Raw genomic sequence first — 18,498 nt, 5'->3', positions numbered from 1 at the left:
GGGAAAATGTTTCGACTATCAGATTCAGCTCATTTAATTCTGTCCAGCTTTATCTTAAGTAAATGATATTGTTTTGTGAATATTAAGTTGCCAAGTGTTGGGTGTTATTTTTTCTAGATATTTATTTACACACAAATATTAAGAAAAATAGTACATATTTGTATTTATAAAACTGTTACGGGTATATATAAATAAACATCTCTAGATAAAGACCCCTATCTTCATGTATAGGTAGATAGATACACATAGATACCTCCTTCCCCACTCTGAGATGAGCAACATAACTCTAGATTTCCAAAATTTTTAATTTAGTCATTTGGTCATGAAAAATACTAATAAAAATAATTTTTCACTCAAAAACTGTTCTTTCAAAAAATACGGATTTTGAATCTGGTTTCATGTCTGGTTTGTGCAGCAAAGTTCCATTTATTGTAGAATTCACCCAAACGTTTAATCTTTTTCAGGATATTTTAGAGGTTGGGGCAGCTAGGTGACTCAGTGAATAGAAAGCTGGGCCTAGAGTCAGAAAGGTTCATCTTCCTGAGTTCAATTCTGGCATTGGACACATATTAGCTATGTGATCCTGGTCAAGTCATTTAATCCTGCTTGTCTTAGTATCCTTATCTGTAAAGGACAAAGAAAAAGAAATGGCAAACCATTCTGTTTGCCAAGAAAACCCCAAATGGGGTCACAAAGAATTGGACATGACTAAAATAAAAAAACAACAAAGAAATTTTTTGAAGTTACTGAAACTCCTATTGAACTTGACCTTTTAAAAGATTTATTGCTGAAGAGTCTTTGTGGAATATTAATCTAAAATCATCGAGGTCACTCTTGTTCATCTCTTATAATTATGAAAATAACATAAAATGTACAATTCTCTTACTTTTATTAGTTCACCTTTTAATAGCTCTATTATTCTTGAAATAGAATGATTTAGTGTTGAAGAAGTAGAAGCTCAAGCTGTTTAGAGGCCTAAATGCAAATGCTTCTCAAGTTAAACCTCAAATATGTAATGGTTTTTGATATATCATATATTCATGTACAAGTACATAAAGGAAAGTACAGTTCATTTTTATTATAAATATTTCTTTTCACGTATGCGTTTGAGGACTCTGAAGGCAGTTAGCACTGTTTGGATAGGGCAAGATGTATGATTACCCCAAATCTATAATAATAGTCTATAGAAAAATTTGTTCTTGGAATACAGTCCCCATTTTTAAAAATTGGAAGTAACTTAACATTTACTTTTTTTAACAGTGAATTCAGTAAGAATCCCCACATTGTGAGTTTTGTTGGAAATCAGGTAACTATAAGAAGAGCAGACGGCTCTCTGGTTCACATCAACATATCTCCGTATCCTGCTATTCTTCACGAGTATGTTAGCAGTTCAAAATGGGAAGATGCTGTAAGATTGTGTCGCTTTGTTAAGGTACGTTCAGTTGAGTTAAGTTCAGATGAACCTGGACGTTCTCTTTGTCTTGCATCGATGTTGCATTTTTGGTGATTATGTAGCTCTTGGGTCCAGAGTGGAACAGATGGTGGAGGGGCAGTTAGAGAGATGGGACAGGGGGCTTCATGTTCTGCTTCCTTTCCAAAGGGACTTCTTGGAGTCTTTCTCTCCTTTGGGCAGGGAACTGGTTCTGGGAACAAGATTCTCTCTCAGAAGCTTGTTAGTTCTGTGGCCTTGGGACACACTCTTTATCTGTCAAGTGTTGGACTCAGGGACTGTAATGTTCCTGCCCACTAGAAATCTGTCATCCTTTTGAACCACTCTGAAGAAGGTGATAGAGCTTTCTTTTCAAAGAAAGCCTCATTTCCTGCTAGTTCTTAAGATCAGTTAGGTGTATTCTTCAAAAATGAAAAGACGAATCCTAGGAACTCCTGATAACACATGCATAATTATAGGCCTACAACCCAATGTTGCCATGAGGGTATATTTTTAAGGTAATTCAGAAAAAAAAAACCTTTTTTTCCCTCAGAAATTATTTTTAATTAATCTCTGGTGTTTCTACACTTATCCAAAGAGACTCCATAAATTAAAACTGTTTTGAAGTTTATCCTTTGGAACACTCTGCTATTGCATTTACTTTTTAAAACTAAAATCCAATTACAGCTGTTATTTTAGTTCTGATACTTAAATTGTTTATTTTACTACAGCTTGATCACGAAAAACTCTCCTCCTCCTGTTTCGCTTTAGGAGCAGACAATGTGGGCTTGCCTGGCTGCCATGTCAGTGGCCAATCGAGACATGACAACTGCAGAAATAGGCTACGCGTCCATTGGGGAAGTAAGCAGTTCTTTTTGTCTGGGTCTTGTAGCTTGATTTAAACCACAGGAGTTTCCTTCCCCTTTCGAATATGTCTTCTCTTTTGTCCAGATTGACAAGGTCCAGTACATCAATTCCATCAAAGACCTTCCGTCCAAAGAGTCCAAGATGGCCCACATGCTGATGTTCAGCGGCAACATCCAGGAGGCCGAGATGGTGCTCCTTCAGGCCGGCCTCATTTACCAGGCGATCCAGATCAACATCAATCTTTACAACTGGGAAAGGTACTGACCCAGACACAGGAGACTGTCAGGCTGGCCTCCTCCCGGGGCTCCTGGAGATGCGACGAGTAGGAAAGGCTTGCTCTAGGGATGGGTTTGGACAGATGACCGTCCACGAGCCGGACCCTCCAGTCAGACAGTGTTTTAGCTTGCTGTTGTAGATTTGGAGGTGGGACAAGGACGGGGGCAGTGGGAGGACTCCCCTTCTTAGCTGCGAACTGCCCAGTGAGTCAGAACTCGGCTCCTGATGGGCCACAAGGTACGATCCTTGTGTATCTGGCACATGCTCTAGGTGACTCTAGGAGGCCGAATCTTCACCGCCATTCCCCTTACGGCTCCTATTTAGGGGACGGCTCCTGTTTGCCAGGCCCTGCACCAAGAGCTTCACCATTACCATTTCCCTTGGTCTCACACCTGCAGGGAGTGAGGTCCTGATATCATTTTCTTTTGTCCCCAGTCAATGAAGGGCTAGGTCTTAACTTGTGCCCGCCTGTCAACCTTCTGCAGGAAGTCTTTTCTGCTCCCTCAGAAGTCTGGTGCTTTTCCTCTGTAGAGTATTTCCAGTTTCTCCTGTCTGTAGCATGTTTGTACACAGTGATTTGCATGTCTTATCCCTCATTTTATACTCCGAAATCCTTGAGGACAGGGACTATCTTTTACTCTGTTTTTTCCCAGCTCCTAACACAGTGCCTGGCACATACTAGGTGTTTAATATATATTTTTTGACCAATTTACTAAACTGAAAATGGTACCAGTCCATTTTTCTGCATTGTCTCCTCCTCCCCCTCTGGCTCTTGACTAATTACTTAGCTTCTCTTTGACAACTTGGTTTGGTTGGGGATGTTTTGGTTTTGTGAGGAAATAAAAAATAAGGGCATTTCTTAGTTAATTAAGGATGTTTAACATACAGATAGAAGTTACTTAAATTTCTCCTAAGTTTTCTACAGACAATCTCCCTCCTCCCCCCCCCCCCCATGAGCACTTAGTTACTTTATGGGTTCTGTTCTGTTTGTGAAAATATGGCTAGGTAATAATATCCTTTTGCCCAGCTACAAATGGGCAAAATGATCCACTCAAATGCAAATAGCATTTAGGGCCATTCAAAACCCTTAGGATAGTTGACCTGGACCTCTGGTTTGCAGGTTAAATAGACCTCTTGGCAGGAACTAGTTCTGCTTTTCTCTATATTTCTGACTCATCAAAAATAACTTTTCAAAATTTTAAGGTTTCACTGTTTTGTTTAATGGTTTTTAGGGAGGTGCCAGAAACTGCACATTTACATTGCTAATTGTCCTCTCCTAAGATATTTTAAAACTTTTTTTTGCAGCTGGTTTCAGTAATTAAAAGGAGGAAATATGCACCCTACCCTGCACAGTTCATACATGTACAATATTCATAAAGATGCATCTGCCAGTTTATATTTGATCAGCCTAGACCTTATTAACCTTAATTCACAATTACTCAATATAGAAAGGCATTTAAATGTTCTTTTGGTAATTTGACAGTTTGCAAATAAACTAAATTTAGAATATTGGGAAAACTTGCTTTAATTTTTAAAATAAAATATATAACAAGCAATCTAAATTGCTGGATAAGCACTATTGAATCTCTGCATGTAATAGCTCTTTAAATTTTAAAGCTGTTATTTCATTCCTTTGGCACTGTCCTAGGTCTCAGGAGTGTTTCCCCAATCAATGTTCCTACTTTTGTTCTTCATTTTCTTAAAATGTGAAAACTGGACTTTGGTTGTAATGGGAAAAGTACTTTAAATTTTATTTTTAAATTTGCTCTTATTGGGAAAGAGAAAAATGGAAAAAGTCAGAGTTGATGATTATTTAATACACAATAGGGACTAATAAAGACAATCATCTTTTCTTGCTGATATCTGAAAATAACACATGTTAGATAGCACTTAGGTTTATCTAATTAAGTCTGTAAATTATTTGGACCAGACAGATACAATTCCAAGTGTAGGCTCTGTCTTGGGTAAATGTGGGTCTCAAATCCTTTTACTTACCATAAGGAAGCATTATTCACTTAAAAGGATAACCAGAAACACCATTTGGGTTCTTTTTTCTGCCTAGTTCTTTGCAGGCGTACACTATTTTTGTCATGAAAGGTGCAATGGAAACTATGCCAGATTTGGAGTCAGAAACTTGGGCTTGGCTCCCAGCTGTGCCGGCTGGTTCCTGCATGGCCTGGGTGACCCACAAGCTCCCAGGATTCTTCAGCTTGGCCCTGAGGATGTGACTTTACTTTTGGGGGCCCTTGAGCTTTTGATGTGGGAATCTCTGGGTAAGGAAACTCTCCCAGTAAAGATTTGGGACAGCTCTGCGACTTAGTGATTTAGGCAGTTGCCCAGGAGGGCTCAGGGGTTCTAAGAGACTTGCTCTTCGTCCCCTGCCTCCAAGGCCTCTCCAGCACAGTGACTGATGTTTCCTCCTCACACTTTCCTCCTGGGGGCTCACTGCTGCCTCAGAACCCACCCTGATAACGCCCCTGCTTCCTGCCTCTCCATCCTCGCACTCAATCAGCTCTGTGTAAGGGGAGCCTTCCTGACAGTCAGACACAAGCAGAAGCAGAAGGGGCCAGGCTGGCATGGCCATGGTCAGGCGTTGTGATCTCTTGTCCACTTAGCTCCGCTGGCTTCTGAGTTCCTGCGGGACGCTGCAGACGGATGGAAAACTTAGCTCGTCTAGAGCCGGTCTCTCCCCTCTCCTCCCTCCCAGGTGCCCGCTTTCTCTCACTGCTCCCACTCGCAGTCGGGTCCGATCCCTCCGTCCCCACCTCTCATGACCCTGCTCTGCCTCTTCCTTGGCGCAGCCCCCTCACCTGCTGCAGCTCTCTGCTCACCTGAGAAACTCAGGGTCTCCCCACCAGCCCCAGGATGTTCAGAGGCTCTGCCAGTCAGTCAGCTGCCCCCAGGCCCAGAAGGCTCTCCCTCCTCATCCCTGCTCCTAGCTCTTCCTGCAGGAAGCCTTTGCAAATCCCCCCCAACTTCTGGGGCCTTCCCGCCATGGCTCTCCTGAATTTGCTCTGCTTCTGGTTTGTACAGTAGCCAGGTGCCTGATGTCTTCCCGTGAGCTCCTTGAGGGCAGGAGCCACCTTTGTCGTTTACTTTTTCATTGTATCCCTTAGCGCTTATTGGCCAACTTCTGTCATAGCGTACCAATAGTAGTGATGATAGCTAGCAACTTTAAAGCACCTACTCTATGTCAGGCACTGTGCCAAGCCCCTTACAACTAGGCTTTCATTACATCCTTACAATCACCCTGGGAGGTAATTGCTCCTGTTGTCTTCATTTTACAGGTGAGGAAACTGAGGCAGACAGGGAAGTGGCTTGCCCAGGGTCACACAGCTAGGAAGTCTAGGGCTAAATTTGAACTCAGGGTTTCTTGACTCCAGGCTCAGCACTCTGTCCATTGTGTTACCCCCAGCTGCTGCTTATTGACAGATTAATTAAAGACTCTAAGCAATTACTGAATGACTTTTGCCAGCTTTGGAGAGAGAATTCTTGTTCAGACATCATTAGTCCCTTCCAGTCCAGGGATTTTCCTTTTCTGGTTGTTCTCTGTCTATACCAATCTTTCAAAGCTTTCCACCAATGCAGGTCAGCAGGTTCTCTGCAAGCTCTAGGCTTGGGAGCACCAAGAAGGAATAAATGGATAGGTAAATGGACAAATGAAGCATTTATTCACTACCATGTGCAGACCTCTGACAAGTACAAGGGCTACAAGTAGAAAACTGCGAGTACCTCTTCATGGAACTCACATTCTATTTTTTAAAAATTCAATTTTATTTAATTTCCAGTTCTAAATTGTCCCTCATCACCTCCCTCCCTCATTAGGAAGGCAAAAAGCAAAACAAAACAAAACAAAACACCAGAACCCATCATCCATATGTAGTAACACAAAACAGCTTTCCATATTATGTTCCACAAAAAAACAAAATGTAAGGCAAGAAAAATAAAGAAATAGAAGAAAATATGCTTTAGTCTTTACTCAGTCCATCAGCTTTCTTTCTGGAGATGGATGGCATTTTTCATCATGAGTCCTTGCAATTGTGGTGGATGATTGCAACGGTCAGAGTTACTAAGAATTTCAAAGTTGATTATAATATTGTTAGTATAGAAACAGGTTCTCGTTCTGCTCAGTTAACTCCGTGTCAGTCCCCCCTCCTTTCTTGCGGTACCAAAGTATCTCATCATATTCATATTCCATAACTTGTTGATGGGCATCCCCTCAGAACGAGCTCCTGGTCTAATGCAGGAGACAACGCCCAGGGAAGGTTCCAGCCACAAGTCATATTGGAGGTGGGGCCTGCAGTAAAGCCCATGGTAAGGCCTCTGTAACCTCATGTAGCTGATTCCATTTTTTTGATGCTGAACCACAGGCCATGGCCAGGGCTTTGGGCCAGTTATGGGTCTTCAGTGGTTGTGGCTGCAGGAGCTCCCCAGGCAGCTGCTGCCATAGAAGTTTCTTCCTGGGGTGACTGGAGGGCCTGACCTGGAGCATGTCTTTCCTCCAGACTTTTGGGGGCAGGGCCCCAAGGTTAGTCTAGGGGATGGAGCTGGCATGACCTGCCCGGGCTGTGCTGCCTCCTGTTGGCCCCTCAGGGTTGGTCTGGGACTGGCCCCATCTCCACTGGATTTAGAGCCGGGTCAGGGGCCAGGCACAGGGGCAAAGTATTGGACTGCCATTCCTTGGGTCCGCAGTGGTTGCTGGGATGAGGAAGGCAGGCCATTTCCCCACAATTATTCCTCTGTAATTATTTTTTCCTTCAAAAATAACTGCTGAGACTGGCATGAAAAAAGGGATGCTGGAGGCCATGGAGAAGGCCAGGATGAGAACCAAGAAGAGGCCATTGGGTTTGGCCCTTAAAGGCCACTGGTGACCTGGATGATTGTCCCCCACAGATTGTGGTGGGGGCCAGAGGCAAAGACATGTCCCTAGGTGATGGTGGGATCAGAGGAGGGTGCTTAGAGTGGGGAGACGTGGAGAATTTGTGGGCAGCAGAGAAAGAGGTAATGGAAGGGGCGGGCCCCAGGGGAAGAGAGGATGGAATGGGGTCCCCTGGGCAGGGAGATGGGCGTGCAAGCAGGGATGGGGCAAACAGAGAGCTATGGCCCCTAGTGGGAAGGCCAGGGGCTCAGGGATCCAGCAGCATGTCCATCCATGGAAGCCCCTTTGCCCCCTCAGCTTCTCAAATGCCCCTGTTAAGGAGCAAACTCTCCCCAGGAACTTCTGCCTCTCATGCAGATTTAGATCTGGGAATCGCCTTCGTGTCTGTGGATACCATTGGGGAGCTGAAGAAGAGTCCTTGAGGCTTCTGGATGGGAGAGTCTACAGAGGATCCATGTTTAGCTCTTCACTCCTCTATGACTTTCTCTGGGTTAAACAAAGTACTTGGGGTTTGATCAGAATATTTAAAAGATCATAGTTTGAAATAACTTTATATACAGCCTATTAAAATGAGTACAGAGAGATCCATGGATTCCTTCCAAATTCAGAACCTAATGTCTCATTTGTTTAGCTGCCAGATAACCATTTTAGAACTGGAGACATACTGTTTCTGTGACTCGCACATAATGTGGAGTTAGTTGTCTCCTGAATGCGGTAGCCCACCCTAGGCTTTTAGGGAACTGTTTTAAGTAGCAATCCAGCAGGAAAAGAATGTTCTCTTCCATCCAGATACTTTTGTTTCCACGTCACACAAAATATTCCTTTGTGACATGGCCTCCTAACTGCTGGGCTTCAGTTGCTGCTTCTCTAGACTGTAGATGATCTATAGGCTGAATCTCATAAAGCCCTCCCCACCCCAAATGTGTTATCCTGTGATCCACTTGCTTCCCCATTTTTTGTTTGATAAAATATCCCAAACTTGGGAATTCACATATGTTAGAGGAGATTTTATTAACTTAAAAGAATTGTGTTAGTTATTGGAATACCTCAGTGACTGTTTTTTTTTCAAAGAATTCAGACGAGGCTCTAGAAGGACATTTTTGCTTGGCCCATTTTAAGCTATTAAGGCTTGAAAGAATTAGTTTAATTTGCCTGCTTCAAAAAAGGCTTTGAAGCTGCTGCCTTGTTGATGCTACGTTTATAGACTGATGACAAGATCTTGATTTTTTTTTTAATTAAGGTTATAGTAGTTGAAAAAGACCAAAATCTAGAGTTTAGCTAGCTACTCAGGAGAAAGCCTTGACTAACTTTTGACTTTGCCCAAGTTGATCAAATTATTTATCACAGAGAAAGAAGTGCATAAAATGACCCGAAATGATCCAGGAGGGTTGTGTATTACAGCTTGGAAAGAGTCAAAGTGAGAACAACAGGGTGGGTGAGGGCGGGAGCTGTTGTCTTGGTGGGTGGCCCGGCCCCCTCATTCTCCCTCTTCGTTTCTTCTCACAGGGCCCTTGAGTTGGCTGTAAAGCATAAGACACATGTCGACACAGTTCTTGCATACCGGCAAAAGTTTTTGGAGACGTTTGGGAAACAGGAAACTAATAAACGCTATTTGCAGTATGCAGAAGGGGTAAGTATTGGTACAAATTAAAATGTCAATGATAATTTCTTTCTTTCTTTATCTCTCTCTTTCTCTCTCTCTGCTGAGGCAGTTGGGGTTCAGTGACTTGCCGAGGGGTCACACAACTAGAAAGTGTCAAGTGTCTGAGGTCACATTTGAACTCAGGTCCTCCTGGCTTCAGGGCTGGTGCTCTCTCCACTGTGCCCCCTAGCTGCCCCAATAATAATTTCTTATATGAATAGAAGTAATAAAGAGTTTAAAATGTTTTTTTATTCTTTACTATAATTGTCTTTAAGGATAATCGCCTATCCTTATGATGTCATGAACTTAATCTGACTTGTTTCCCCTGAAACTTCTGCAATCTCTCCTATATTGTGACTAATTCTTATTTAAAAAAAAAATCACCCACCAGCCATCTCTAGACTTAATTTGTCATTAGCCCTTGCCCCTGGACCTTGATGTAGCATTAGAGGCTTTTGGGATGGTTCCCTGAGTACCTGATTCCAGAGGACCTGCCAGGAGTCAGTCTCTCAATGAGGGATGAAGAGAGAGAATTACTATGAAGCTGGAACCAAGCTGGGGCCATTGGATTGGGAGCTACCTGAGGGCAGGGACTGTGTTTTGCCTTTCTTTGTATCCTCAGTGCTTAGCTTACCTGTCACTTCACATTTATTGACTGACCATCAGAGTACAGGAATAGACCTGAAGCAGATCTCTTTAGGAAGGTAGACTGTCCCTGGCCTAAATTGAGACCCTCTGGACTGCTCAGGAGGCTCAGGAACTCGAGGGACTTCCTCATTCATCAGGCAGAACAAAGTCACTCCTTGTGCTACAGTGCTGAGCAGTCTAAACCTCCTAGGCCCCTGGCTGGAGGGAATGGGAGAGTAGAAGGAGGTATTCTGCCTTTGGGGGAATGGTCTGTAATCTCACTCCCCTGTGCATTGCTAATATTCTCTTTCCTTATTGTCAACACTTAGTACTAAATTGGTTAGAATATTGAGCATACTCCCTCCATGCAAATCTGGCTTGTACAAAACCTGAATACCTCCTATAATTTGTGTTATTTTTTCCTCTCGAAGAGATTCCATTTTAGTGCATGTAGCCTATATTCAGACAAGTATGATGAATTTTATATTATACCCTTTAGAGAAGACAGTTTCTATCTTCCAGGAAATTGTATTCTATCTAACAGAAGCATACATTCTTACTTAGTTTTCTGATTTGTAGCACTAGAAATCCTTTTGAAATCTAGAGCTGCTTAGAATCAAGGATTTTTCTTGATTTAGTATTCATCATTAGTAAATCAAATGATAAATTGTGAAGTAACTTTTTAACAATATCTTCTTCTTCTTCTTCTTCTTCTTTTTTTTTTTTTTGCTGAGGCAATTGGGGATAAGTAACTTACCCAGGGAAAGAATATCTTTAAGACTGTTTTATCTCTATCTTTTAAGTATATGTGTTTCTTTCTTTCCATCATTAAGTTTCACCTTCTTTTTCATAAAAACTTGAGATCTACAAGATCTCTCAGGCTTTCTGTCTTCCCCATTTCCCTTTTTCCCTTTGGAGAAAACTGAGGCCCACAGATAGTGAATGACTTACAAGTAGCGACTTAGAACTCAGGGCACCTGATGCCTAATTCACTTTCCTTTCCATGTTACTCCCCTGTCTCTAACAAAGTAATCGGAGGCTTGGCTAATTATTGGGCAAAGGCCATTTCCCTCTCCTGCAAGGGAACACCCACTCTCAGGGTCAGCCATGGAAAATGTTGTTGTTTAAGGGGACTAATTTCCGTGGGGAAATGTTGAATTTAAATCTTAGATCTTAGGAGGATGCTACCTATTATTAATAATATCAATCTCATTTATTCTTCCCAACAGCCCTGGGTAGTCAGTGCTAGGGTGACTACCCCTACTTAAGAGAAGAGAAAAGAGGCTGGAAGTTAGGTGCCTTGCCAGAAGCATCTTGAGATGGGTCTGGTGACTCCTCGCTACTCCATCTTGCTTCCCCATGGAACTCGGAGGACTTGGACTTCAGGCGCTCCTAGTTGTGCTGGGTCACGGGCTCAGTCTCAGCTCTGGGCTCCCTTTCCATGGCTATGGACTCTGTTGGTCTTGGCTCCCTGGTAATTGGGGGGAACTGGACTAATGACCGCAGAGGCAGCTGGGAGGAACCACTGCCCATGTGCTTTGATGGCCCTTCCATGCTGAGCCAGAAAGTGAGATTACATGTGGTAATTAAAAAGGTTCCAGAGGCATTGTTTTTGGGTAGTTTAAAAACTTTATGAATAATGCCAGCATTTAATAAATGAGAACAGTCACTTGCCTGAAGTCACACAATAGTGACTGTCAAAGGGAGGAATTGGATCCCGATCTTCCTGATTCTTAATTCCAAAGCCAACACTCGAGCGACTGTCATGCTGCCTCTCTTCTTACTGTTCACCTTGTCTTTCTCTTTACCTTCAGAGAATTTTTCTTGTCAAGTTCTATATTGTATAGTTTGAGGGAAGCTGCATATCTTGCTAAAATCTCAGGTTTTTTTCTTTTTCTGCATCAGAAAATCCTAGAGAGCAGTTCATAAATTGCAGGAACTTACAAATATCTTCATCCCCACTGGTTTCCTGTCCTTGAACTTCTTGGAATCTTTCAGAGATTATAATATTGGAAACCTATTGGATTTTTCAGGGTTTTTCTTTAAATGATCACTTTTGTTGCATGTAAGCTATTCTAAAAATATAGAGTTGGAGAAATAGAACTTTGGTGCTCATAGAAGAGTCTCAGTGATGGCTTATGAAAGAATTGAAAACCTCAAGGAGAGAGAGAACACAGTGCTCAGGGAGAAGCGTGTTTAAGGAATCTTCCAATATTCAATTCCCACAAATACATGAGATTTTATTAGAGAAAGCAAATAGAAAGCCCAAAACACCAGTGTAAGTGTCTCTAAAGTAAATCTCTGTGATCCTCAAGCCCAACTTAACTTTTGATCATCCATGGGAAGGGAGGAGGAATAAATGGAGGAATGAAAGAATGAATGAGCACTTAGTGCGTGCCTGACACTATCCCAAAAGACAAAATCAAGGCAATTTCTGGCCTTGAGAAGCTTTCTTTCTAACCAAGGGAAACAGTACATAGGAATGAGGACCAGGGAAGAGAGATCTGTGGAATCAGAGGGATGGTGAAAATCAATCCCCTGGGACAGCCATCGGGCATGTCCTTCCTGGGAACAGTGGGATGGATTTGAGTAAGATGTGAAGCGTGTTGTAGTTTGGGACTTAGGGCCAGCTAGACCTAGTGGTATAATTGAAGTTGGGCATCACATTTGAGGCATCTGAACCCCAGGATGAGAGTTCTCAAACTGAATGGATTAATGACTGCAGTTATCCAAAACCAAAGATATAAAAATCATCTGTTTAATATTGGAGTATAACCTGGAATTTGGTAATCATAACCTCATCCTCGTCCTGGAATAGTTATTAAGGACAATGAATACTTCAGCAGTGAGTCTCGTGCCAGGGAGCACTGCCTAGATGGAAAAACAGACACACCGCCTCTCTGGTCAACTCGGTTTGAAGGCAAGATTTTCTTTTGTAACAGAGCCCCAAATGGAAACACAAACAGTCCTGAAATTAACTTTCAAACTACAGTCTGCTTTTAAAGACTCTTATCTGAGAAGCAGCTAATCATAGATGATTTCATCTGGCCTGCAAATAAGGAATTATGGGAGTATGTAGAGGAGAGGACTAATCTCTGTACCACATGGACTTGAACTTGATTAATATAAAAAGAGAATTTTTGTCTCTTTCCTGATCAGCTCCTAATACTTTCACTTAAATGCTGCTGCTCTAAACTTCTCTGATTGAGTCAACGACACTGTACTTTAGCTCTGCACACATCCCATCTTTCTCCACTTTTCTTTCCTTATCTGTATAATGGATATGACAGTAGTCATAATATTTATTTCAAAAAGTTGTGAGAATCTTTATGAAGTTCACAGTCCTATCCATATGTCTATATCTACATGCAGATAAAGATATATGTCCTGTGTATATGCTGCTCAAGCTGTTACTTCTCCAGAATTCACCATTTCCAAGCTCCCTTCCCCCATGGTCTTTGGCAGTGGTCCAAAGCAGGATCCATGGAATCCCTCTCTGGAGGTTATGGCCTGATCCCGAGTGGGAACTAACCAATCAGAAGATGGTCCCATCTCACTCTCCCTTCAGCATGACTACCTACCTGTGTCCTCCAAACACTGCCCCTCCTTCTGAGTCAGCTCAGATGCCCCGGGAGCATTCTGTCCTCACCCTTTGCCCCAGATCATGTCATGACTGAAGCTGGCACAGTGGCAGTGGTCAGTAAGAACCCTACACATTTTTGCTTTGCATGGAATAGAGTAAACTTTCCTGGATGAGCAGGCTTGAGTGAATTATGAACCGGACCACAAATAACATCAAGTCACGCTTTTCTCCCCAAACCTGCTCCTCTTCCTAACCCCTGTGAGCATCAGGGGCACCACTGCCCTTCTTGTTCCCCAGGTTTTTACAGCTTCCGTGTCATATCCATCTACCTGGCTATCCTGTTAACAGATCTCGCTGCTCCCATCTTTGCAGCACCCCCTCCTCTGACATTGCCGCCCTGTGGCCCATTCACCCCGGGATGATTGTGGTGCCTTGCGAGGGTTTGCTCACTCCGACCCATCTTCCACTCAGCTGCCACATTGATTTTTCTAAAGTAGAGGTCTGACCACATCACTCCTTTACTCAGGGAACTCTAGCTTTATCCATCATACTTGCAATGGGGAGTCCACACTCCTTACTGATAGAATATTATTTCATCTGTTAAGTCATCCTTTTAACTCTATTTTGGGTAAGTTTTATAATGTACATAATTATTAGCACAGTAGGATATTATATAATTTATGTGTAATTATAAATAATATACAAATTGGAGGTGTATGTTCAAAAACGTTTTAATGACAAGTGTGAGTGATCAAAAAACATTTGGAAACCGCTGGTCTTCAATGTCAGTAAAAATAGTTTTCACAAACTGGATAACTGCCAGAGTAAAACATTTATTTTCAATCATATAATAGCTTTCAACTGGCAGTCTTATTTGGAGGCTATGAAACCTTGATGTCAATGTAGGCAATTAACTTGATGACTTCTGGTGAGGGACAGGTGTCTAGTGGACCATCAATAAATGGTTTTGTTGTGATTGATTTCAGAAACATTTGTGAGCTAATTTAGGCCTGGAGGAGGACCAAGAAATTCATCAAACTTGGTCTCCTTTTCACAAATATTTTTGTTCAATGTGAACAAAAATTATTTTGCTATTTAAAAAAAAATGGCTATGATCTCAATGAAAAGTGATCCCTTCAAGCATTTTGATGATTGTTGCACATTTCCATGAGTTGTTCTTTGATTATTATATATATATATGTGTGTGTGTGTGTGTGTGTGTATGTGTGTGTGTGCACACACACACATCTATGAAGTGTTTTTTGCTTCATAAAAGGTAAACTGTGATTCCATCAACATACAACACGTGATGATTTACAAGAATATCCTGAGCACCCGTTATCCTAAATTTTTACATTTTGAGTTGCATGCAGGATAGCAGGTGACATCTCCCCATGCTGCCCCTCCATTCACACTAGAAATTGGGTTCGTTTTTGACTTGGGTCTGGGAGTTTAGTCTTTTTCCATCAGAGAGCACTTAGTTCCTTTTAGGCCCTGAGCTTGAATTTGTTTTGCCTTGGATAGGACACACGCCACCAGGTTGACCCCAGAATTGACTCAGCTCTGGGCATGCTCTCCTTGCTAGAATCACTTTAAGGATGGGCCAAGTCTCATTCCAGTCATTCCCATACGGAATAGATTCTTGGGCATCTCTTGGAACCTTAAGCTTGAAGATAATAGAATCAGATTAGATAAATGGTGAGAAAAGTTTAACAGCAGCCTATCCCTCCAGGACATTTAGCTAATAATCTTCTGTGCCTCATATTAATCAAATACTTGGAGTTTGGGGTGTTTCCAGCAGGACAAGCTGGGCAGGTCACCGGAGCAGTTCTGAACCTCCCCCCAACCTCTGTGTGGCCTCCTCTGAATCCTTTCATCGCCAATGTCGGCTGCCCTCTTCCATTGAGCTGTTGCCGCTATTGGAGCTCCAGAGCAGGGGTGTCCCACAAATAGAAAGGATCCCTGCAGCCATACATTAACTTGGTTTTTAAATGCCTTCATGGTATCTCTTCTTTGTTTTTGTTAATTATTTCCTCTTTACATTTTAAGTTGGTACCTGTGAGTGTGGCCTGTGTGTTTGCCTCATGTTCTAGAGAAAGTGCTAGTTTGGGTCAGCAGACCTAAGTTTGGGAATGCCCTGCTCAGTCACACCTGGGAGACCTCTAAGTCCAAGTTTCCTCAGCTGTAAGATCAGTGAGCTGGACTTAATAACTACTAAGATTCCTTCCTGTATTAAATCTATGCTCCTATTTAAGTGAGATATTAAAATGTAACTGTTAAAAAGCCATCCTGACCCACCCCTTTCCCCACTATCTGAAGTTGTCTCCCAAAGCATTCCCAATTTGTTCATCTGTGAGCAATTAATAATTAGAACCAGGAAACACCTGCTTAGGCTTCCTAAGATGCTAAGAAGACATCATCTGCCAACAGAAAACCCCGGCTCTAATACACATGGGTTTTACTCATTATTAAAATCCAGAAATTCAATTCAGCAAACATGTATTAAACCTCTACTCTACATAAGACATGTAACACTCCCTCCCCTCAGAAAGCTTTCAGGGGTCCTCAAAATACAGCCCGTGGGCCAGATACAGCAACTGAGGATGATTATCCCCCTCACCCAGGGCTATGAAGTTTCTTTATTTAAAGGCCCACAAAACAAAGTTTTGGTTTTTACTCTAGTCCGGCCCTCCAACAGTCTGAGGGACAGTGAACTGGCCCCCTATTTAAAAATTTGAGGACCCCTGGTTTACATTTTGCTAAGACTGGTGATTACAACATCCAGCAAGTAAATACAAGAGTAAATACAAGAAAGACTCTAATTGGAATACAGTGGTGGAAGGCTTGCCGCTCCAGGGAAAAGGTACAATTAACACTCTTCTCCTTTTATTTCTGCAGCTCCAGGTAGACTGGGACAAAATCAAAGCCAAGATAGAGATGGAGATTACCAAAGAACGGGAGCGGTCCTCAAGCTTCATCGGCAAAAGCCTGATGTCTAAACACTGAGAGCTTGGGAGTCGCTGTCCAGGGTGGGGAGGCCGACCAAGGCTGCCCGTTTCAGCTCTTCGTCCTCCAGCCTATCGTTAGCAGAGGGTTTCTTTCCTGTCCTGGTTCCCCTGCGCCTACCTGGCCATCCCTGTCCCAAGAGCGGTTGGATGCCCATCTTCTCTCTACTGCCATTCCTGACAGGCTCTCTTGTAGAAGCATTTCTGCTGCTCTCCAAGGTCTGAACTTTTTGAAAAGAACTATCATGAACTATCCTATAACTCTCCAAAATTGTACAATCATCCAGATTGTTATTAGAGTGAAAATAAAAGAAGGTGGATTTGTGAAAATGTCAGGTGGGTCCTTACTATTGGTGCTGAGGATTTTCCTCTTAAAAAAGAAGAGAGTATCATTTAATTTTTCTCACATACACAAAGTTATCACCGAGAAGGGGACATGACAACTCTAAAGCTAGGTTTTGACCAAGGACAGTGTGTTTCAGGATTCCCCAATCAGGGACTTTTTGAAGCTGCTTGCGTAAGCCGCTTCAAGGTTATTCAAGTTGAATAAGGTTTGGGTTTCAGCATAATTTCCCCACTGTTTCCATGCAAGATGTTAAAAGGCTTTAGAAAGTGTTGTGGGTGATAATGCTGCTAATTTGGCACGATTTGAAAGAAGCTATCTTGCCCCAATGCCTCAGCCTATAGGATTCTGTGCCTCACTTAGGTGAGATTTTACAGTGAAGTTTTTTATTAACCTATCACAATAGCTTTCTTCAAATATTATGGCCTATCAGTTGTTAAAATTCATATAAACAAGTCTTTGCATACTTATTTCCTATGTTAGCACTAAATAATTTTGTACCTTTTGTGAATTTAAATGTGATGTAATGATTGCAAATGCTGTTAGTACAGATATTTCTTCCCCTTTCCTAAATTTGTTAAAAGATAAGTTTATCCAATAAAGTTCATTTATACTTATTACTTGATGCTTTCATCAAACAGGCCTAAAGCTATTTTAGCTAAACATCTGTAGGATTCTTTTTCTGAAAACTTGTTAATGAATGGTGTTAAAATACTGAATGCAAGAGCACAGAGAGCTGGGCAGCCTGCACAGCTGGCAAGTGTTAATCAAGAAGACGAAGTTTCTGTATAAAAATATCAGATACTCCACATATTTCTAGGATAGCCCCTCCCCTCCAAAGTGAGCTCTTTAAATAACAGGATTGAAGTTCTTATGCTCAGATATGTGGATTGGGCTTCTTTGCCTCTCAGTCTCTCCTCAGCCGCCTTTGAGTTCTAATTTCCCTCCTGGTCCCGTTCCTGACTTTACAGTCTCCAGCTTCTCCAGCTGTCTCATCCTCAAATGTCCCTCAGCACCTGGGACCTCACTGCAGCCACCGGATAAGTCCTCACTCCGTGATCACCCTGGCGGGGACCCAGGCCAGCCAGCCTTTATTCATCTCCCTTCCAATTCTGTGCCTGACTTGTCTGGCTTCAAGACCTTGTCCCCATGGTGGGCACCTCCATTTCTATGTCCGTCTCTTTCTCCCCTACCCCTTTTCAGCTCCCTTTTATGACAATGTAAGCTCCTTGAAGGTAGGGAACTGCCTTTTTTATTCCATTTGTATCTCAAGAATTAGCATCGTGCCTGCAATTTAATAAAATCTATACAGGCAGCCAGGGGTGCCACAGTGCACAGAGCTTAGGGCCTGGGATCAAAGGTACTCTCAGACACACTGGCTGTCATCCTCAGCAAAACACTAAATTTCTTGTCTTTCTCAGTGTCCCCAACTTTAAAATGAGGATAACATAAGCACCTACTTCTTAGGGTGGTTATGAGGATTAAATGAGATAATATTTATTAAAGTATTTAGCACATGATAGGTGCTTAATAAATGTTTCCTTCCTTCCTCCCTCCCTCCCTCCCTTCTTTCCTTCCTTCCCCCCTCTCTCCCTTCCATCCTTTTTCCCTCCCTTCTTTCCTTCTCTTCAACCTTTTGTGATGACATTCTAATGCTCAAAGCAGTGTTCGCTGTTGATGCTACAAGGAAATCTGTTAATTTTCCATGTTCAGAAAATGATGAAGAACTGTAGGCTGTAAAATTTGCCTAATATATATACATGTATATGTATTTTAGAATAGAGATTCAAATTCAGTCTAACTGGGTTATATGGTAAGAGCCTTGTTTTTTTTTTTCCAGCATATAA

The 18,498-nt window shown here is 42.2% G+C and overlaps 1 protein-coding gene across 3 annotated transcripts in view; it reads left to right on the top strand.

Annotated features, from left to right (window-relative positions):
- The window catches only part of IFT80 (intraflagellar transport 80), a 92,049-nt gene extending 75,709 nt beyond the window's left edge, over positions 1-16,340 (top strand). For 2 of the 3 annotated variants that reach the window (XM_031957594.1, XM_031957597.1), the window contains 5 exons: positions 1,261-1,432; positions 2,201-2,290; positions 2,381-2,553; positions 8,958-9,081; positions 16,202-16,340. In XM_031957594.1, the coding sequence (XP_031813454.1) occupies positions 1,261-1,432; positions 2,201-2,290; positions 2,381-2,553; positions 8,958-9,081; positions 16,202-16,309 (667 nt within the window). In that variant the 3' untranslated portion in view covers positions 16,310-16,340. Of the gene's footprint in view, positions 1-1,260; positions 1,433-2,200; positions 2,291-2,380; positions 2,554-8,957; positions 9,082-10,949; positions 11,723-16,201 lie in introns of those variants that run through there. The other variant, XM_031957596.1, reaches the window with a different exon arrangement.
- Positions 16,341-18,498: the final 2,158 nt, after the last annotated feature.

Source organism: Sarcophilus harrisii, chromosome 3, assembly GCF_902635505.1.
Source record: "Sarcophilus harrisii chromosome 3, mSarHar1.11, whole genome shotgun sequence".
Taxonomy (NCBI): Eukaryota; Metazoa; Chordata; class Mammalia; order Dasyuromorphia; family Dasyuridae; genus Sarcophilus; species Sarcophilus harrisii.
The sequence above is the reverse complement of the archived record's forward strand: the minus strand, read 5'-3'. Positions and strand labels throughout refer to the sequence as shown.